This window comes from Elaeis guineensis, chromosome 9, assembly GCF_000442705.2.
Source record: "Elaeis guineensis isolate ETL-2024a chromosome 9, EG11, whole genome shotgun sequence".
Taxonomy (NCBI): domain Eukaryota; kingdom Viridiplantae; phylum Streptophyta; class Magnoliopsida; order Arecales; family Arecaceae; genus Elaeis; species Elaeis guineensis.
Genome location: NC_026001.2, coordinates 86426783 through 86448903, shown reverse-complemented (window position 1 = coordinate 86448903; position 22121 = coordinate 86426783). Strand labels below are relative to the sequence as shown.

At 37.8% G+C, this 22121-nt stretch overlaps 1 protein-coding gene across 3 annotated transcripts in view; it reads left to right on the top strand.

Annotated features, from left to right (window-relative positions):
- LOC105051139 (O-fucosyltransferase 1) overlaps positions 1-12062 on the top strand; it is a 37422-nt gene extending 25360 nt beyond the window's left edge. Inside the window, exons 5-10 of one of the 3 annotated variants that reach the window (XM_019853017.3) lie at positions 3175-3263; positions 4655-4778; positions 4880-5163; positions 8185-8314; positions 11064-11705; positions 11785-12000. In XM_019853017.3, coding sequence (XP_019708576.1) covers positions 3175-3263; positions 4655-4778; positions 4880-5163; positions 8185-8314; positions 11064-11690 — 1254 coding nt within the window. In that variant the 3' untranslated portion in view covers positions 11691-11705; positions 11785-12000. Of the gene's footprint in view, positions 1-3174; positions 3264-4654; positions 4779-4879; positions 5164-8184; positions 8315-11063 lie in introns of all 3 variants that reach the window. The other 2 variants (XM_010931441.4, XM_010931440.4) reach the window with 2 other exon arrangements.
- Positions 12063-22121: the final 10059 nt, after the last annotated feature.

The following is a 22121-nucleotide window of genomic DNA, read 5'->3' as shown; positions in this document are numbered from 1 at the left end:
ATGGAGTGGAGAGAGATATCTCAGAGTAGAGGCATTGAAGCTTTTTTATAGATATTAGGAAGGAGGAGATTTTCATGGTTTTCAGATGTGGGACTAAAAAGAATGAGTAGATGAATGGTTAGGATTTTATTTGTAAAGTATGGATGAATGGATGGATAGCTGATTCAATAGGAAAGAGAGGGATGGTTGTTTTCTTTTAAAATTCTAAAAACATCTTTATTTCTGTTGCACGTCCCAGACCCATTTCCGTGTTCGCTCGCTGTACACCGCTCGCATCCATTCCGCATCTGCACCTCAGCTTTCTTCCCATGTCCACAAAAGGCCTCGTGTCCTTGGACCCACATGCCGAACCGCACCCTGTTTGCTGTTTGCAAGAGCCCATGCACCAAAGGCTGCACTTGAACGGAAATGCTTACCCAGCTAGCGCCAAAAGCCATGTATGAACCAGATCCCACATCCATTTTGCTGGTTTTGTTCTCATGCATCAAAACTTTAAACAATCGTTTCTCACCCTTGTGCATTAAATGCATTATGGGCCTCTCTCTCTTCTTTAACTGATCAAATCCTAAAGCATTTGACGGCTCACCAACCTTCCTATGGACCAACTGGTCCATGGTGGACCATCATCTTACGGAGTGAACCGGATTGACTTTTGGCTTTGAATTTAAATCCATTTTAACTCTGTTTTTGGTCCCGTTTAATCCTTTTAAGCCTGCAGATGGAGCTCTTCATGTTGGTGCACCTCTTTCCTGCAAAATATACAAAGAAGAATTAATTTTAAAAGAATAAAGATAATTTAATCCATAAATTAATATTTCTTTGGATAAATTTATGCACTTATCACCAATGCTGGCCGTTCGCTTACATGATACATATACTGTTCTAGTGCATGGCATGGATCGGCATGCAATGGCATAGTGCTCTGTTTACTGCTATGCCCAGATATATGTTAGTGTTTTTTTCTTTTTTTGGTTTGATCCAATTGAATATCTTAGTGTTTTAACTGCTGTTACCCTAACAAAGCAATATATACTACCATATTGTCAATAATCGTAACATGTACATGTGGTGATCACTGTGCAACAAATAATTTCAACTAAAACATATACAAAACTATTGCTTATTGCATTATTCCATGGTTCACTAAACCACCTCGAACTGTTTGGTTTTGGATGTACCAAACTGTACTAGCGGCCGATCGAGATGATTCCAGTGTTCAAAACACGAAATTGACTAGGAGGGGGAGAGGGAGAAAGAAAGAGAGGGGGAGAGGAGAAGGAGAGAGGGCCTTCGGGGGCTGCTGGAGGGCAGTCAAGGTCATTGCATCGTTGGTAAGCTTGGTGGAACCCGAAGGAGGGCGGAGAGAGGGAAGGAGAGGGAGAGGAGGCAGCTGGAGGCCTCTGGAGTGTCGGTGAGGCCGTCGTGCTGGTGATGGTCAAAGGAGGGGCTCCGCCCTCCTGATCGAACGACTCCTATTTCATTTTTTTTTTTGTTTTTGTGGACTTCATGTGATAAATCAAAAAAAAAAAATCAAAATAGGGGCCGAAGCCTCTATTTCGATCAGGGGGAGGGTGGAGCCCTTCCTTTAGCCTTCATCAGCGTGATGGTGGCCGCAACGGCCTTGCTGGCACTCTGGAGGCCTCTGGTGGCATCCTCTCCCTCTCCCTCCTCTCCCTCTCCTTCCCTCTCTCCATCCTTCTCCGAGTTTTGCCGAGCTCAGCAGTGGTGCAGTGAGCTCGGCTAACCTTCGGCAGCCTCTAGAGGCCCTCCCTCTCTCTCCCTCCCCCTCCATCCCTCCTCTCTCTCGCTCTCTCTTCCTCTCCCATTCTCCAGTTCGGGCCCAGCATGAGAGCATATTGAACTGTACCGTCGGCTGACTGGTCCAGCTCCGATACTTGTATAGTGAACATTGCATTATTCTAAAGAAAGATCTAATATACTTAAAATATCACATAGCCACAAAATTTTTAGACAAGTAACATACTGCAACCAGTTCGTGTCATATTTAAACCATTTAAATTGAAAAGAAGGTTAAGAATTTGGTCATTTATAGGGAAATTTCAAAGAGGAAAGTTAACAAATGTTGTTTCCCTGATGGAGTAGCTTAAATGTTTATGATGATTTGAGCTAGATTTGTCATTGATGACCTTGTTAGGCTCAGTGGTGGTGTTCACTGGTATAGCAGCTATCCCAATCCTTCAAAACCCAACATAACATAATAGAAAGCACCCTAAAGGCTTTCAAGCCTTCAACGACCCGATTTGGTTCATATCAGTTTCTGTTGGTTTATTCTGTGTATATTGAACAGGCATGGCATTGCAGCAGCCTGTGTGACGTGATATAAACTCACACAATCAGTACAACAGTTAACACCACTTTATGTTGCTGATGTTTTGCTGGCATAGTACATGGTGCACAGCAAGCACTGCCATGCACCATTACTTTAATCCATGCAGCTAGACCTTCAGATCCCTTCATCTCAAAAAGAGACACACAGACCCATTGATAATGAGAGAATACCTGAAACAAAATCATAGAACAGCTAGTTCCAACTTGTTTTAGAACAACCCATTAAGAATATGGATTATGGAAGCAAACCACATTACTGGCCCCGGGCAAAGTAACAGCCCACCTCACTCGTTGATTTTTCTTATTTAACTAGTTTTGGAGAAAACACTTCTGAGGCAATATTTGTAAGGTTAGATATGCATTGGCTAACTCCCCCGCAGCATTGACATGAAGCCCTTGAATCCTTTCACTTTATGATCTTGACCCTGAAGATACATAGAACATGTTATCATCTTTGCAGAGTACAGGATAACTATAACTGTATGGAAACACCATATGCTGTTCAAACTTATTCTAGAAATCATGTAGTGGGACTCCTATAAAAAGGTTAATAAATATGTTTAGATGCTTATTGTCATTTATTTGGGAAATGTGAATAATATGAAACTAAAAAAGGAACTCATGCAAGTTGTTGCCAATTTGAAATCTGGTTGTAAAATTTTTCAGCTGTTTCAAGAATCTCCTTTCTGAATTGGTGCAATACATTATTTTCTTAATGTTTTTTGATATTATTTTGATACACATTAATTGCATCAGTGCCCAGTTCTTGTTTTATTCTGAAGGCACTGTTATGAAATACTGATTTCTCTACATGGAAACTTTTAGATATGTAATGCAGTTGTTGCTGCAAGAATCATGAATGCGACACTTGTGCTACCAGAGTTGGATGCAAATTCTTTCTGGCATGATGAGAGGTATCTGCTTGTGTGTATCTGCAGTCATGCTCCTTTTATATACAGGAAACCATGTTCCTAATTTGGTGTGCATATCTAGATTCTAGACATTATCAAATTTACTAAAAAGAAAATGGCCCTTAGCACCAATTGTTGGCCTAAGCTTGAGCAACAACCCTGCCTGAAATCCAGGCGTGACGAGGGGGCTTGGTGGGGCAGGCTAAGCACCTAGGCTGCTGCTTTAATGACCTTGCTTTTGCCCTGATTGAACCTCTGGAGTAGCTTTAATTGTATGAGCATAATAACTGGCTAGAATCCCTTTGCAACTTAATGTTATTTTATAATATCTATATGTGTCCATCTCTTGGAACCATGAAGTCAATGTGAACTTTGCCTGTTACGAATTGTTTAGCATTATAAATACGACACCTTCTTCTACTCCTTTTAACATAGAAAGTATGGGTATATAATTATTTGGGAAGAAGCATGTGGGAGGAAAAATCATGAGGGAAGGAGGAATGGAAAAGGGCATGCAAATAAGAATTAGGTTTTACTATCTGTCTCTGTCCTATTAATGCCATCCTCCAACTGCAAGTCATTGTTCACTAATTGCTACTAACCAAGGGATGAAAAGGGATCAATCTTTGAAAAAAAAAAAAATAATAAAATTCAAATCTTTGGGTAAATTGAATGGAAGAAGAGATCCTTAATGGTGACCGTTGCTTGTTGAAGGCTAGGATTTGGTCAATCTGAGTCAGGCATCTGATTCAGATACATATTTTGTTGAATCATGTCTAGTTAGTTTTCAGACCTTGATGGCAAGAAGTTATGTGTTGATGCTGAAACTGTTCCTGCCTTAAGTATTTTCATATGATGATTATCCTGCCGCATCAGCATAGCCATTAAAAAAGAAATCAAACTGTTTTCTTGAATTTTCTCTGACCACAGCTGTATATATCAACTGGAAGTTCCTTTCTAATCTGGGTTTATATGTCCAGTTGTTAGATTTTAGTAATTCCATTAAATTCCATGCCATCATTGGGCAATAAGCTCCTTTATTTTGTGTATCTATAATTTTACATAAACTACTTATGTTAATCATGTTCTTGCAGTCATGCACATAAAAGATTTATCCACATTTTAAATCAAATCTATTGTCAGTAGATTTGCAATTTCATTTGTTCAGTTGGTCTGAGATCTCATGTTTGTGTTAGACAACTCTGCTATGACTGGTATATAAGACAAAGTTGTTTATTTCATGGTCAAACGGTTGCTAGTTGTTACAATATAAAGTGCAGAAGCCTCTGCATTTATGCTTTGTTATTTTAATGTTAAAATATGTTTCTCTTCTTAATTGTATGAAAATTTGCGTTTTTTATGGTACTAATTTGGACATTCATACCTGCACACAGTGGTTTTCCAGGTATCTATGATGTTGAGCATTTCATCAAGGTTTTGAGGTATGATATCCGTATAGTGGAAAAGCTTCCTGAAATCTTTTCAAATGGAAAGGCCAAGAAGATGAAATCTCTTCTGGTAGAATGCTAAAGCTTAGCATCCTATTATTCTGAATAATTCTGAAGTTATACATATATATGAAGCTCAGAAAAAATGTTATATCTCCTGTTCTATTTCAGATTCGTCCACCAAGGGATGCTCCTCTGAGCTGGTATACCACAACTGCTTTGGAAAAAATGAGGAAGCATGGTGTTATTTACCTCACCCCCTTTTCACATCGTTTGGCAGACGAGATTGATGACCCCGAACTTCAGAGGTTGAGGTGTCGAGTGAATTATCATGCACTTCGATTCAAGCCACACATAATGAAGACAAGCAGTGAGATAGTTAATAAGCTCCGTGCAAGTGGCCATTTCATGTCAATACACCTTCGGTTTGAGATGGATATGCTTGCCTTTGCTGGGTATGATATATATCTGAGCTGCAATATATGTATATTGTACATACATACATGCATATGCATCTATAGTGCTGATATAACAATTGTGCCACTGCTGATATTAGAACCAATTAATAGTAGCGCATCGTGAGGTCTCTTATTCTTCTATTATTAAGCAATAGGAAAAAGTTTCTTTGCCAATCTCAGTTTGTTTATATTTTGTTTTGTGGTTTAACTTTTGATGATATAAAGTCATACCACAATCTAAACCTAAGCTTATAATATCATCATTTTTATGATAGATCAGCAGTGTAGTTATTTTAGTTAGTAGAATGCATTTTGTTCAATTAAAGCTCTCTTGACATGATTAGGTCTTGGACTTGTCATCTTAACACCTTTTTGACCTTTGTTTGCTGTATGTTTATTTGTTGGTTCTCATGTTGTGTCCGTGCGTCGCACCTGCACACTTGTGGGCATGGGTGGGTGTGAGCATTGTGTGCTTTTGTGCATGTGCATATGGGATAGTATAATATCCCAGGGAACAAATAGCCTAGTTGTGTAGGTGAAAATGTCCATATTTGTCATAGAAAATTAAATATGTTAAGTGATTTTTGTCATTTCATGTAAAGGCGCTATTGTATGATACCATCAAGTTAGCTTGAGATTGTAGTAAAGTCATGCCCTAACTCTCCCCCTCTGACCGACCTTCCTTGTCTCCTTCTCTCTCTCTCCCTCTCTCCCCTCCTTTTACCATCCGTTCGCAACCTTTCTTGTTGCTCATTGTCCACCAAAGCTCTTCTTCTTTCCTCTCATGGCACTAGCTCTCTTTAATTCTTCCTTATTGTGACTGTCTTCTTACTTCCATCGACACTTCTTCTTTCAGTAAGGAGAGATATTGCACCATGACACCATCTACCCTCACATGGCAACCTTGAACAATGCTCATTGAGAAGGGACATCATCAAGATGATGAGATTTCGCTATGGGCATCCTTTGCCACTGCTGCTACTAGCAATGGTATAAATTGTTCCACTGGTCTACAAGGTAGGATTTTGTCTCCCTTCTTGTAGCCTCATTAGGGAAGGCTTATTAATTTCGACATACTCCCTCGAGCAGTGGGGCATATTTGGAAATGGAGGGGTGGAGCTATGGCACTGGCCAAGTCACCAAGTGCCTCACTGTGATCGCATCCTTGTGCAAAGGTGGATGAGATTTACACAAAAGGTGGATATTATTTCAATGGTCTGCAAGTAGGATTTGGTCTTCTTGGTTATAGTCTCGTTAGGGAAGGCCGAGTTAATCAACACAGTCCTCGAAGTGGTGGAGCATATTTGGAAATGGAAGGGGGCAAGGGTGGGGGTGCACACAGGGATGGAGGGGGGTTGGCCTTGGCCAAGGGCCTTGCAATCAGGTCCATGGCCAAGTCAGACAAGGTCACTAAAATGTTCTTACTCCGTATATAGAATTACATCTACAAACCAGTTGATTAAGAACTTGGGACTTTCAAGAACCCATTGGAGGTGGTCCAATGGAGCTGCATTTGCCTGTGGATATTGGCTTGCTCTAGATTACTGCCACTGAAGGAGAGGCGAAGGCTTTAGATGATGATGATAATTGACGTTGGCCTCGTTTTGGATATGCATATGATGGAGCCACTGTTCAGGCACCATCCTTGAGAATGTGAATGGTCTCAATATAGTCAGTTGCAACTTCAAGCTAGATGATGGAGCTCTAGCTAGGGTTGCTTCTGAGTGTCATTGTTAATTCGACACGTACAGGTTATTGTTAGTTGGATGGAAAAAGGGAGGGTGTAAGGAAGATGTGGATAATAGCAGCTGGAAAGAGGCAGAGTAATGGATCAGAGGAAGAAGAGTGAAGAATGGAGAAGATAGTTCAGGCTGGAGCATGGGTTATTGGTCAAATTTGCTCTTTCTATTATTAAATCTCATAAGAAATTGGAAAATCTAATTAGACAAGCATAAATGACCAAAAAGAATCCATAAATTGAGATTAAGAAGGGTAAAAATATGTTACTATACATCTGAAAACAAGGAAGCCATTCTCATTATGCATTGACTATCAAGTGGATGTAAAAATGGGTAAGGACCTAATGACATGTAGGGAAACCAAAATTCATACATTTTGAGAGTATTGTGTGTGTGAGAGGAGGGGGGGGGGGGGAGAGCGAGAGATTTGAGTCCCCATTAAGTGGTTAATCTTTGGGAAAAGATTTGATAATTCAAAATTAATGATTGGTCAGCTGAATTGCATAGCAACACTAATCATGATTTGCATATCTAAAAATGCACAGGAACCCATAACCAAATGTTTTGAAAGTTATTAACCTGAATTAGTGAAGAGCTATCTTTATTTGTGTAGACCTTGTTTTTACATTTAAATAAAACAATTAAAATTAATATGCTAAAAAAAGGTTTTGATTGGCATATCCTCGTATATCAATTTCAAAAGTATTTACAAACTTGCATTATCTTTGCATGCCAGTGCAAGCCAAGTGGTTGCATGGTTCTCATGCCATTCAGGCCCTTGTCGGTCAAGGGCTCGGTGCATGATATTTTAATCCTTGGTTCAATGTGATAAGGTTTTCAATTTCACAAATGTGAAGCAAAAGTTTTTTATTTTTATTTTTATTTTTTTATAGTCAAATTTCCATTAGAATTTTGTATTAGGGACTTGTAGCCAATCTGATCACAAGGTTGGGTAAAAGATGGACAAGTGACAAACAGTAATTCAACCTTCTTTTCAAATTCTCAAGCTTGGAACTCAATACACACTGTTAAATGCAAAAAGCATTCTCACAGATGGAAACTACGATGCCGCTTTTATTAGCCCAATTAGATAGTATTGCCTTTGCTGCATTTTATGCCTTCATCATATTGCAATTCATTATCATCTTTGTCTCTTCAAAAGTTCATATCCAACTCAACATGCGAGCAGATTTCTATATTCTATTAAACTATTTGGCATACCATCAAATTGCAGTCCAGCTGAATTAATTGGTTTCAGATTTGAATGTCAATTTTTCAGGTGTTTGGATATATTTACACCAAAAGAACAGAAAATTTTGAAAGAATACCGAGAAAAGAATTTTGCAGAGAAGGTACTGATTTATAGGGACAGGATGCTTATTGGGAAGTGCCCGTTAACTCCAGAACAGGTAAACTTTTTCCCATCTTTTCATCCTGCAGTTGCCTAGCAAGTAGGTTAGACTTGCCAGTATTCCCATTCAGATTTCTAGAACATCACTCGAATATCTAGGATAAGGGCAGCTATTGTTGTGGTATTATAACACAAGCAGCATGGTCCTCTCAGTGCATAGAGGCCTGTCTTTTGTCTCATGATTGTTTCAGGTGTTCTGTTTTGTACAGTTGTACCATATTCAGGCTTTGCAATGTACCTATGAAATTTCCAGTTTATTCAACTTTAGTCCTTCCCAGTGGAGATAACCTCAGCATTAGCCATAGGTTCTCTCATCTGTGCAAATCTGGTATATCTATATCCAGCTACGCTGCCAAAATTCTTTAGATAGTTTGCAAGTTCATTGTTGCAACAAACCTGCATGGATCTTCTTCAGCACCAAAAGGAAAATTTCATGTAGGTGTCTATAAAATGTCATTAAAAAGCAGCTGAATTGTAGTGCAGTTGTTTACATCTTCATTGCTTTGTAATGTTTTTATGATTTTTCACAACCTTTTAGCTTTCAACCTGAAAACACCAGAAAGGAAAAGAACAAGTTCAAATACTGCATACACTACAGTATGCTGATTTGTGCTTTTCTGGCTACTCTTAATTTGTCTCTATTTATTCTGATTTTTCATATTTTCCTTCTTCAAGGTTAGAAAACTCAAATCAAAATTATTAATGCTGAAAACAAAAGTTAGCAGGCCTGACTGAAACTGAGACAGCAAACGAGTTTTTAAACCTTGGAAAAGGTTGCGTTTGTTTATTGCTGTGGTGATTTCACATGTGGTCCTTATAATGCTGAAAGGCTTTTAACAATTTAATACCAAATTGATGCAATGAGAATCAATAGTATCCAATCCTCTATAGAATCAATGTTCTTTTGGTAAATAAATAACATTACAAGAACAAGCTTACCTCAAGCTTAGCGATCCGGTCATGTATCATCCTTCATCATTGTTTTCCTATTCAATGTTCCAATTTTCAACTGTCTTTAAATTCTGTAACTACCAAAATCATCTTTCTTCTCCCAGTGTTCTGTTTTGACCCTTCTTTTGAATCTGAATTCCTCTCTTCTCATGTGACTCATATGAAAGGGAACCCAAACTCATTTCTAACTTCTGATTTAAGCAACTTTAGCAATCTATATCCCAGATTCAAGAATCTCTGCCGACTGTGAACTTAATAGACAACCAAATAACATGTAATAAAGGTGCACAAATGATGGAGCACATGACAAACTTATGATAAGCTTTTGTTCCATCATGCAGTAGCTATGCTCAGGATTTTTAACTGCTGAATTCTCCATCAACTTAAAAGAAGCATGCACATCCTTGAAAGAATAGCACAGAAATGCTATCAAGTTAAAACACATAAGGTAGTTTGTTGCTTTGGCCCTCTGTTTGGTACGAAGGATTGGATTAGAGGAAGGATAGATAGGGGAGGAAGGATGGATCTATCCTGTGTTTGGTGAAATATGGAAGGATGGACATAAATGATTTCCTCCTTTGTTTGATATAGGAAGAATGAGAGAGAGGATGGATGATATTTGTATGGCAACTTTGCTAACTTACCTTTTGATAATAGAGTATTATTATTATTATCAATTTATAGCAATTATTTATACTAAAAAAAGTAGGGCAATATATAAACTTATAAATTTGATAATTTATAATTATATAAACATTATATAAATATTTAATTTTAATTTAATTTAATTTAATTTAATAATAATTTTATAAATTAGTTATATATGGATAACTTTATTTATATATATTGATTATATAAGTAACCAATTAATTTATAATTTAATTTAAATAGTTAATTAATTTTATACAAATAGTTAACTAAAAAAAGTGCATATAAATAAAAAAAAGATAATTCTAATGATTTACTTATAATTATGAAAATTATGTACTAAAATTAAAATAATTATTATTGAAATTTAATAGTATAGGGCAATTAGCATAGGTAAAATTAAAATAGATATGAATAGCATGAATGAAAAAGTGAATAAGTGTTAGGGTTTTGTCAAAAAAATAATGAGGGATAATATTATCAATGTAAAAATTCACTTTTTACATGCTCCATCCGTCCTTCCTTGCATCCTCCTAATTTGCGAGGATGCAAAGTGGTGGGACAGGATGGATGGGCAATTCCTCCTTTTCATCCATCATTCCTAAGATTTTTTGAGTCAAATGATAGATGGAGGCCATCCATTCTTCTAATCCCATTTATGCTCCGTCTCATGACCCCAACCAAACACTGGGTAGGAGTTGTGAACCCAAGGATGAAGTTTTCTCCGCACATTTTTCAGCTTCAAGATCCACAAGTCGGATTTTGGGAAAACCATGCATACTTTCTTTGGCATTATGTCATTGCTTGATAGCACAAGCCATACGTGAATGCTTTGAATGTATTATTATTACGCAAGAGTTAAGTGTGGCTATAGTGCCATTGCATTTTTTCAAGCTAAAACTGATGCTTCTTGTAAAGTAGTAAATTAATATCTGGGCCAGTATAGCTGATTAAATTCTGATGTATGGCTTTCCTTAAAAGTACAATGAAGGGTTCTCCTTTGTTTATCTCCTCCTTATGAGAATGAGTTGGCCCGAAATTACATATATTCCAACTTGAAGCTTTAAGGTCTTTGCTGTGAGGCATGCTGAAGCTTTTCCTGAATCATGGGGGACAAATAGGATAACTTAGTTCATGTCACCATGCAGGTGGGCCTTATCTTGCAATCCATGGGATTTGACAACAACACACACATCTATCTTGCTGCTGGTGAACTTTTTGGTGGAGATCGCTTCATGAAGCCATTCAGGACAATGTTCCCTCGCCTTGAAAACCACAGCACTGTGGGACCTGAAAAGCTTGAAGAGAATGCACGAGGGCTGGCTGGTGCTGCTGTGGATTACATGGTCTGCCTCCTCTCAGATATTTTCATGCCAACATATGACGGCCCAAGTAACTTTGCGAATAATCTCATGGGCCATCGTCTGTACTATGGCTTCCGGACCATTATCCAGCCTAACCGAAAAGCCCTGGCTCCAATATTCTTGGATATAGAGGAAGGGCGCACAGCTGGCTTCAAAGAGCGGACCAGGCAAATTATGTTCAGAACCAAATTTGGTGGACCTCATAAACGGGTCCCACCTGAGTCTTTCTATACAAATTCATGGCCTGAATGCTTCTGCCAAATGTCTCCAAAAAATCCTGCTGACAAATGCCCCCCTGATAATATCTTGGAAGTCCTTGATAGCCAGTTGCAAAGTGATGAAACTGATGTTTCTGAACTTGCAGAAGCATCCAACAGGATGTATCCACCAGGCTCGACAGGAGAGGCTTGACATTCAAGGCTTCAGGTTATTTCATTTGATCTCATCTGCAAAGGTAATTTTTCTTGTTTGCCAGCTCAAACTGAGAGAGATGATGGATTCTCAGGTTGCAGCTGGGGACTGCTTTCCCCTGCAATAGCAAAAAGTTGGAATCAGGCTTAGGAGTAATTGAAGAGCGGCTGTAAATTTAGTATTATAGCAATCTGTAACATAGAGTGAACTTTGTACCCACTTTTTTTCCCCCTGCCATTTGATCATACGTATTTGTATGCCTCCCATAATATTTCTCGAAAGTAATGTAGTTTTGGCACATTTGCCGTCAGGGATCGTGGCTCTGAACTTTAAAATTGAATTATACATAAATGCCACCACTATCCTGGATGATCCTCCATGAGAAACTACATTTAGATTGATTTTCATTTAAAGTAGTTCTGCTTTGCTGTAGAAGCTTGGGGCACAAGGTTTTTTATTTTGTTATTTGAAAGTAATGGTTGATCAAACAATCTGGCTTTTAATAATTTGGGTTGTTGCAGGATATGTTACTGAAGCGAAAATTCAGTGCAGAGACAAAATAGTGATTTTAAATTTTTTCAAAATTACTATTTTACAGTGAAATTATTAATTAATCTCATTAATTATACTAATTAATCCTACACTATGATCTAAATATGATACAACAGCATGCATTTAAATTTGAAATTCAAATTTGAAACAGTAAATTTTTTACTGTACTGTGTTCAGAACACATCACCTTTTGCGGGTAGTCGATCACCGCAATCTGATCACCGTCGGAGGGCTCTGATCATCACATCGTAGCCACACTAGTGTCTGACCTCTGCAGATCGTCCACATGAAGCTCCCGTCTGATCGGTTCCTCACGAATGCTAGTTCGTGATTTCCCTTTTTGATGGATGATGTTGATCGAACTCCTTCGATCGATATGTGCCGATCCTCGGATGCTCTGGATCGTCTGCACGATGGTTGAGAGGCTGATGGATCTCTCTTGAAATTTGGTGGACTCACGACACTCGTGGCACACCAATCTCACTTCCGAACCCTAGGTAGAAACCTAGGTACACACCAAAAACCCTGCACCCAATTTTCTTTCTTTTTCTCTCGGAAGGTTTTGGACCTTCACCTCACGCACAAGGTTCCTCACGCCCCACTTTCTTTCTCAAATTTTTCTACGTACGTCCCAGCTCCCTATCTCTTTTAAACAGTTCAAAACGTGTCTTATCCGCGTGAGAGGATAAAGACAAGTGGTTACATATTTGAATTCAAATCAAATTTGAATTCAAACTAAAACCAACTCATCCCTATCCACTTGGGCGTGAGAAGAGAAGGTGCGAGTATGCTTTGTGCGTGGAAAGGTTTCACGAGAAACTCTTTCTCGTGTGAGATGTGGGTTGCTAAAGTGGATAATGTCATGTATGCGCAAGAGATAAGTTATCCATTCAAATTCAAACACGCTTTGAATTTGAATGGCTAACTATCATCTTTATCCAAATATTGGCGCACAAGAGTGGCGTGAGAAGGGCTTTGCGTGAGAAAAAATTCACGAGAAGTTTCTTCTCGTGAATTCAAATGGGCGCAGAGATTTAAGGTGGTGCAGGGATTCAAATTCAAATGGTGGTTTGATCTTAATTAAACCAACCTAATCAAAATAGGTTAAGCACAATTAGACTAAATTAAATCCAACTTAAGTAGGCTTAATTAGGCTCAATAAAATCTTAATCAAATCAGAAATTGACTAAGCCCAACCCCTGATCAAATCTGGGATCAAACCATCTCGACGATTAGGTCAACTCTTAACCTAATCGGGTCAAACCTAACTGAATCCAATTCAATTGGACTTGATCCAAAAATAATTACTCAATCAAATTGAGTTGATTAGCGATCAAATCACTAATAAAATCTCTCATAATTATTGAGTCCAAATCCGATGGGCAATCGGGTATCAAAGTCCATCAATATGAAACCTTGATCGAAGAGTTCAAATTTCAAATTCAAAATTTAAAATTCAAAATTTTGACCCCCGGTCCCAAATGTGTGAACTCATGATCAGAGAATCCTAATTCTCATCATAGAGTCCCAAACACATAAGACTCATAATCAGCCATCAGATCAGAAAGGACCTCTAATGTGTGTGACCCCGCAGGTTCGAACCTAAGCCGGTAGCACAGGAACCAATTCTGTACTAATCGAACTGACCATCTAGCAATGGTACCCCGATGTCCGAATAAGTGAATAGTTGCAATCGCAACACTCAGAACCTACGTGAATATGGTTACTGTATAATTCATCCCTTTTGACCCCTGTGTTTAGGATGACTCAGGGTTAAACTGTCAACCCTGATTAGATCATCCGAGTCGTGTTCAACTCAAACAGTCCTGTGACTCCTCTTTAGGACTACCCTGGTCAAGGTTTTGCTAATTTGAAACACGACTGTACACAGCTCCTAAACTGGAGTGGTCAATCCCATCTTGACACACGCACCGACAAGTCAAGTACTTGACTACACCCAGCAGCCTTCCGTCACTGAATTAGAAATTCAGGTAGTCCAGTGCCTAAGTGCAGTGAGTTGCTTGCAAGTCACCATGGCGGTCTCAGGTCGGAGGACATTTATACCCATATCCCATCGGAGCAAATCTTGACAGCAGAAATAGCTCCGGAGTCGGTCACGTTCAGTGCAGATGTACCATTACATCTCACCTGTATGCCATACCAGTGTCTCCACACTCCTTGGTTATGAGGACAACCAACCCATATGGCACACAACGACCTATGCTCGATAAACGTTCTCGTCTTTGGTAACAACGTATCATTTGGTCACGAACAGGTTTAAGGACTAAGCGACAAATCCTCCTTTGTCGAGTCTAAATAGTCCTAAGGACTTCACCACAACACAGGAGTTTATTAGAAGATGAAACATTTGTGATGAAAAAATACCAAAATAATTTTTATTTATTTATAATTCATGTACTAATACAAAAGGAGCACAACCGTCAACAGGCTGACGATTGGCTTTGGGATACTATTCCCAACAGTTACTACAGTATGCCCAAAGTGAAACAAATTGGACTTGATTGATCAAACTTGAATTGGTTGAACCAGCAAACAACCAAGGCCAAGCTGGATAGAATAACCTAATATAACCAGGCTCAACAGAACAGATGCTGCACTTGAGAGGTTCTCAGGTGGTATACGTGCATCATGCTGCGTTCTGCTTCCATTTGTGTTCGCATCATCAAGTAATATGTATCATTTACAAAGGTAATCTCTCACAAAACTTTTGATGGAATAACGGAAAACACCAGCCAGGCTTTAGAAGCGTCTAAAATTTTCCTGCAGCGCTTCAGCCTTTCAACTCATATTTCATTTCTAGAGGTCAGGTAGCAGCAGGCACCATGAATTGGATCTGAGCTCAGTGAAACCCTCTATGTAAGGCTCATGTGGATTGCTCCTTGGCAAAGTGCTTTGATGGCCATCATGGACTACTAGAATCATAAGACAGCCCACATGGCACATGCCAAACAACCCAACCAAGAAGCTCCTTTACATCAGAAGAAATCCTCGAGGAACTTAAAGAAGATCGAAATTTCTAGTGCCCCGATGCTGTCCATGTATCTTATCTAACACTCAATTGATAGGGAACGACAGTAAAAAGGTCATAATGGTAGTTTGGTACTAAATGTGTAGGCATGTGAAGGCAGATATAAATATTCAGTATCGTAAATGATCCAGAATTGTCAGTGATCTGTAGCTGGTTACAATGTATCTCCAAGTGTCTAAATCAGCATGATGAAGCATTCCAGAGACATTTTGAGGAGTTTTGGGAGCCATAATTTTTGTCATCCTCTCATAGAGCACTTCCTCCATTTTTTAAGAACCGACCATAAAAAGTGATCAATCACTTGGATGTATGTATATTTCTGTGCAACTGTTGTAAATGTTCCAGACCAACAAAATGAACTAAAGCTGATGCAAATGCAATTTATACGATGCAAATAATATGGCAAGACCAGCATGATCACATCTCCACTCATCCTGAAAGCTTCAAAACACTAGAAATGGGAACCATGAAGTATAACCATCCTCCTAGGAGCATTTAAAAACCTGTAAAACCAAGCTGTTGCTTTCTGGTTGTTATATAATTACCTTAGCAAACATTTGCATGGCCAGCAAACTCCAAGAATCATGAATTAGTACACACAAAAGCCAGAAAGAAAACTGGAAAGTTACCCAGCCAATGGACCTCGCAACTTGTTAGCAACATGTAGGAGGTGACCGATGTTTGTGGCTGGATAATTTTGCATTAGCTTGAGATTGGCAGTAAAATCACCTGCCAAGAGATGTCTTTGTACAAGTATCATTATGGCACAGCATATCCATAATAACGTTTCCTGCACAAGAATGTGATACTCTTATTTTTCATCCTCATTTAGAGGTCTTGTAAAAAGCGAAATTTTTTTTTTTTTGATAGGAGACAATACCCAGTACTCAAAGCAATAGAATTGGGAGGGCTATTAGATTGCCTAAGAGTAAGATTTGCTGTACTGGTCAGTAACGGTGCATACTAACCAAACCATACTATACTGGTACTAAATTGGTATATGATGTGGATGGCGTACTGATACTCAATATGCCAAATCGTGTATCGTATGATATGTACTAATGCTATAATAGAATGGTATCACTACAGGATCCCATATATAGATAGTGAACCTTACCTAAGAGGGTCCTAAATGGGAAGGCAGTTTTTAAGATTGTGACTCTTGAGTCAATAGTAGTGTGATCCATATAAATGCATAGAACTATGGGTTGACCTGCAATGTGGAAATAACAGATCTTCAATAAAGGAAATATAGGATGATTATAACTAATGATAAGAATAGAGATCTGATAAGAGAGTTAAAATTGAAGAAAAAAATTATCTTCTCATTTTCTTGATTGAAAACTGATAAAAAGGTTCTTATATATAGATAAAAAAAACGATCTAGAATTCAAAAGAATGATCCAGAATACTAGCTGAGCTGTACAAACTAAGAAAAGACTTCTAACAGAATGCCAGCAGAATGCTAGCTGGATAACAAACTTTGGCGCCCTTTTCTTGCTAGCTAAATTAAGTTGTATAACACGTCTTCATCCCCCTCAAGCTGGAGGTTGGTGAAGATCAACCAGACTCAGCTTGGACAAAATGAATATAAAGACAACAGCAGACAAAGACTTAGTGAATATATTTGTCAATTGAAGACGAGATGGAGTGTAAATAGTTTGAAGAAATTCACTATTTATATGATCCCAAATAATATGACAATCTTTACGTTCATGAAACATTGGGTTGTTGCTGATGTGAATGGTGGTTTGATTGTTGCAATGCAATGGAATGAGAGTGTGGAGGGAAATTTGAAAATCTTGAAGAAGAAAAGAAATCAACTTGAGCTCACAAGCTGTGCTGGCCATACTTCTGTATTCAGCCTCAGCTGAAGAATGACTCACGGTTGTTTGTTTCTTTGATTTTCATGAGATAAGAGTAGAGCCCAAAAAAATATAAAATCCCGTGATTGATCTGCGGCTTGTTGGACATGCTGCCCAGTCAGCATCGCAATAAACTTAAAGTTTGAAGGATGATGCTGTTAGAAAAAAACACCCCTTGGAAGGACATCCTCGTAAGTATTTGAGAACTTGAACAACAGCTTGCTAGTAAGGAATCCTTGGTGATTGAAAAAATTGACTGAGTTGTTGAATAGAGTACGTAATGTCTGGTCTAGTCAGACTTAAGTATAACAATTTTCTAACAATTTTTCAGTACTTTTCTGGGTCTGGCATTAAATCTCCCATATCTGGTGATAAACGAGGAGCTTTTGCCATGGGAAAAGGGACAGTTTTAGCATTAGAAAGCCCAACATCTTGCAGCATGTCAAGTATATACTTGCGTTGGCTGATAAACAAACATTCTGATGATCGAGCAAGCTCAATAACCAAGGAGTATTTAACATATCCCATGTCTTTAATGGTGAACTCAGCATCAAGAAACTTCTTAGTGGAGAGAATGGAATGCTCATTTGTACCAATGATAAGGATGTCATCGACATAAAAAAGAAGAGCTTGAAAATTATCTCCAGAGGATCTGATGAATAGACAATGATCAGAAGATGACTGAATGAAACCGAACTCCTTGAGTTTGCTTATAAACTATTTGTTCCATTAACGCCCCACTTGTTTCAACCCATAAAGGGATTTAATAAGCTTACACATCTAGCCATTGCATGCCTTTGTATAATCCTCTGGTGGTATCATGTAAAGATCTTCGTTAATGAAACCATGAAGGTATATGTTATTGATATCAATCTAGTGACTGGGCTATTGTTTGGCTAAAGCAATGACAAAAAAGATGCGCACCGTAACTATTTTAGCAACCAGTGAAAAACTGTCCACATAATCAATTCCTTCAATCTGGTTATAGCCCTTGGCTACCAGCTGGCTTGTACTTTATATGATATACCCACTTCAAGGCTATGGATCTTTTTCCTGCTGAAAGTTCAGTCAACTACCATGTATTATTGCACTCGAGAGCATCCAATTCTTGATTCATGGCTTGAACCCACTGGATATCATTTTTATCTTGATGATAAGAAGATGGTTCCTTGACACTTAATATATTAGCAATAAAAGCAAGATAATCATGATTAAAGGTAGGAGCAGAAATGAAATGGTTATAGGAAAAATATATATCTGTAGAACCATCTTGATTAGGAGGTAAAGCTATTGATAAAGAATTGTCATGTGTAATTTGTGTTACAAAATCTTGTAGCCAAGCTGGTTTTGAGACAATCCTAATACTTCTATGAAGAGGTGCAATAGGAGATACAATAGATGGTGTAGGACATGACTCTTGATGAGGTGATGGGGTTGGACACTCAATTGAAACATTGGAAATAGGGGTGGAAATATTATTTTGTGTAGTGATAGGTACGATGGGTACAGTAATTATGGATGAAGGATATTGACTAGATGACGAAATGGAAGTCTCATGTTTATAAGAAAAAATAGACTCGTGGAAGACTATATCTCTTGACACAAATATTGTGTGTGAATTGATATCATAGACTTTATATGCTTTGTGCCTAGATGCATATCCAAGAAACAGATATTTTGTAGCTCGTGGTTCAAATTTTGTTTTGTGTGGCTTGGTATTGGTGGCAAAACATAAACAACCAAAGACTTTAAGGTGTCTATAATCTAGTAATTTGTGATACAAAATTTCAAAAGGTGTTTTTCAATTTAAAACTGAGGAAGGTAATCTATTTATTAAGTAGACAGCTGTAAGTATGGTCTCATCCCAAAATTATTTAGGTAGATCGGAGTGAAATAAGAGTGTTCGAGCTATCTGTAACATATGCTTGTGCTTTCTCTCAACCACCCCATTTTGTTAAGGTGTGTGAGGATAAGATTTTTGGTAAAGGATCCTTCAATCTTGGAACATAGATTGACAAGAGGCATTGATGAATTCTGAGCCATTATCCATGCAAATGAATTGCACTCGTTGCTGGAATTGTGTTTCTATTAAATTCAAAAACATAGGGAGGTAAGATAGAGTTTGGGTTTTATCTCTCATTAGGTAAGCCCAAGTTGTTCCACTAAAGTCATCTACAATGGTTAGAATAAAGTTTACTCCAGTGATTATATGAATATGATATGGGCCTCATAAGCCTACATGTATCAATTCAAACACAGTTTTACTAAAAATTTTTCTGATTGGAAAAGGTAAACGCTGTTATTTTGACAAAGGACAAACTTTACAAGGTAAAGAATCTTTAATAGAAATTGATATTTGGAACTTTGAACAATATAGACTTGGATACATGACCTAAACGTTCATGCCACAGAGTACTAGAGGTTGTGACAGACTGAACATTATTACAACTTTTATGAAAAACAAACTATGAAGGAATGTGTGTGAATGATGATTAATCAAGCTTGCATAAACCAGCATGTTCTTTTCCAATAGCAATTATCTCCTGAGTCCAATGATCCTGCAAAGTATAATGAGAAGAGAAAAAATAAACCATAGTGTTAGTAGATCGTAAAAGTTTACTGACTGAAAGAAGTATAATGAGAAGGGAAAAAATAAACCATAGTGTTAGTAGATCGTAGAAGTTTACTGATTGAAAGAAGATTGTACTTAAAAGAGGGCACATATAATACATCTATGAGAGTTACTTTCGGGTGTAAAGAAATAGTGCCTACACATGTGACATTCTGTTTAGTCCCATCAGGTAAGTGTACGGGTGAGGGGTTAGGTAGTCTATATGTTTGAGAAAGAGCATATGTAGCTAGTTGCACTTGTATCAACTATCAAGGTACCAATATTCTCATCACTTTTGCTAAGAAGACACCAATGAGGTTTATTACCTACAAAATCTGAATTATTGACAGTGTTTGGTTTCATGGTCACCTTCCCCTTCATATATTTTGTTATTTCTTACTGAATTATAATGGACGGATTAGTGCTTCAATCACTTGGCTGAGATGGAGGATTGAGTGGATCATCATCTATAGGGGTTTCATGAACTTGACCTGTGTATGCCTGATTTTGTTGATTAGTATGTTTTTGCTTTAGCTCCTTGTACCAATCTGGATAGCCGTGTAGTTTAAAGCATGTGTCACGCATGTGACCTTGTGCCTTGCAATGAGTACAAAATCAATCCTCCTTTCTAGCAAAGTCATGCTTCTTGTTGCTGCTAGAATTCTGACTTTTTTGAACATTTATCTTTTTTGTACGTTCAGCCTTATAATTCAATTCTTTAACCATCATTGTCCCAGTGTGATCCATCGAATCTGAAATAGAGAGAACCTCACGCTGCTTTTCAATAGGAAGCACCATAGAATATGCCTTATTCACAGCAAGTAATAGATCGAGTAGCAAGATCTGATTGCAGACATGATCGTAGCTATCATTCAAACCCATAAGAAATTGTATCAACCTATCTTCATTCTTAATACTTGCAATAGTTTTTGTAGCCCCACATATACAGGTCGAAAAAATTTTCAAGCAAGATAACTCATCCAAAGCTTTTTCAACTTTGTAAAATATACCATCACCGACATATTTTCTTAAGAGAACGAGCTAATTTCTTGTCTAATTTGATAAATCAATTGGCCATTGCTTTCACCAAATCTCTGTTCAAGTTCATTCTAGAGTTCACATGTAGTAGTTATATAGAGAAACGCCTCTACTAGATCTTTAGAGATAGAGTTCAAAATCCATGACAGCACCATGCTATCGATTCGTTGTCATTTCTCAAACAATAGAGATTCAGCATCAGGCATAACATATTTTTCGTTTATAAAGCCAAGTTTATCCTTAGCCTTGAGTGCGATCTTCATCGATGGACTCCATGACAAGTAATTCAATCCAATTAAGGGAGCGCTTACCAGGAGCATGCCTGGATGATCAAAATTCTGAAGGTTATAAGAATCACCAGTAGGAACTCAATCGATCTGAACATCGGACTGAGTTATCTCTACTATGAGTTCTTAATCATCACAAAACTTAGAGTATTCTAGGCTATAGTGATCGTGGCTCTGATACCATGAAAATAGGGCAAACAAAGAAAGCTAAAATTGAAGAAAAAAATATCTTTTCATTTTCTTGATTGAAAATTGATAAAGAGGTTCTTATATACAGATGAGATCTAGAATTCAAAAGAATGATCTAGAATACTAGCTGAGCTGTACAAACTAAGAAAAGACTCCTAACAGTGCCAGCTGGATAACAAACTTTGGCGCCCTTGTCTTGCTAGCTAAATTATGTTGTGTAACACGTCTTCATAATTGATATTAAAACCTATATTCTCAAGGATAGTCGCATAAAACTGTGTCTAAGATGTCAGTAAGCTACACTAATAAAAGTTAACTGCCATTAAACTGCACCAATATCGGTATGCTGGCATTGTGACAGCAAGTTGTTATTTAGCAAACAACAATCACCAACATCTTTCCAATACTGGGAAAAAGAATTTACACTCATCTCGAAAATAGGTTTTAATGAAGCATAAGGCCGCACAGGATTTGTCAATTAGGATATTGAACCAAGAATATCCAATGAAAACTCTATTTCTGTATAAGTTGTACAAGCAATAAGTTGATGTTCTATATCATTGTTTGTATGTCAGATCCAACAGTAAGATATGGCAGATCAGGACTACCTGAAATTTCTCCGCAACAGTCTCTTCTAGGTAACTTTGGGTTACTAAATAATCATACTAAATGTATAAGTGCTACATGTTCTTCTATGGTTGGATATCCTTCACTTATGGTGTAAATAGATGTAATATTAGCTTGAATACATAGTTCACATTGATGACTACATTTCAAAATGCTACAAGAAAGTATAACCAGTGGTATGAAAACCTCTAGAGAACTTACATGATTCAGCAG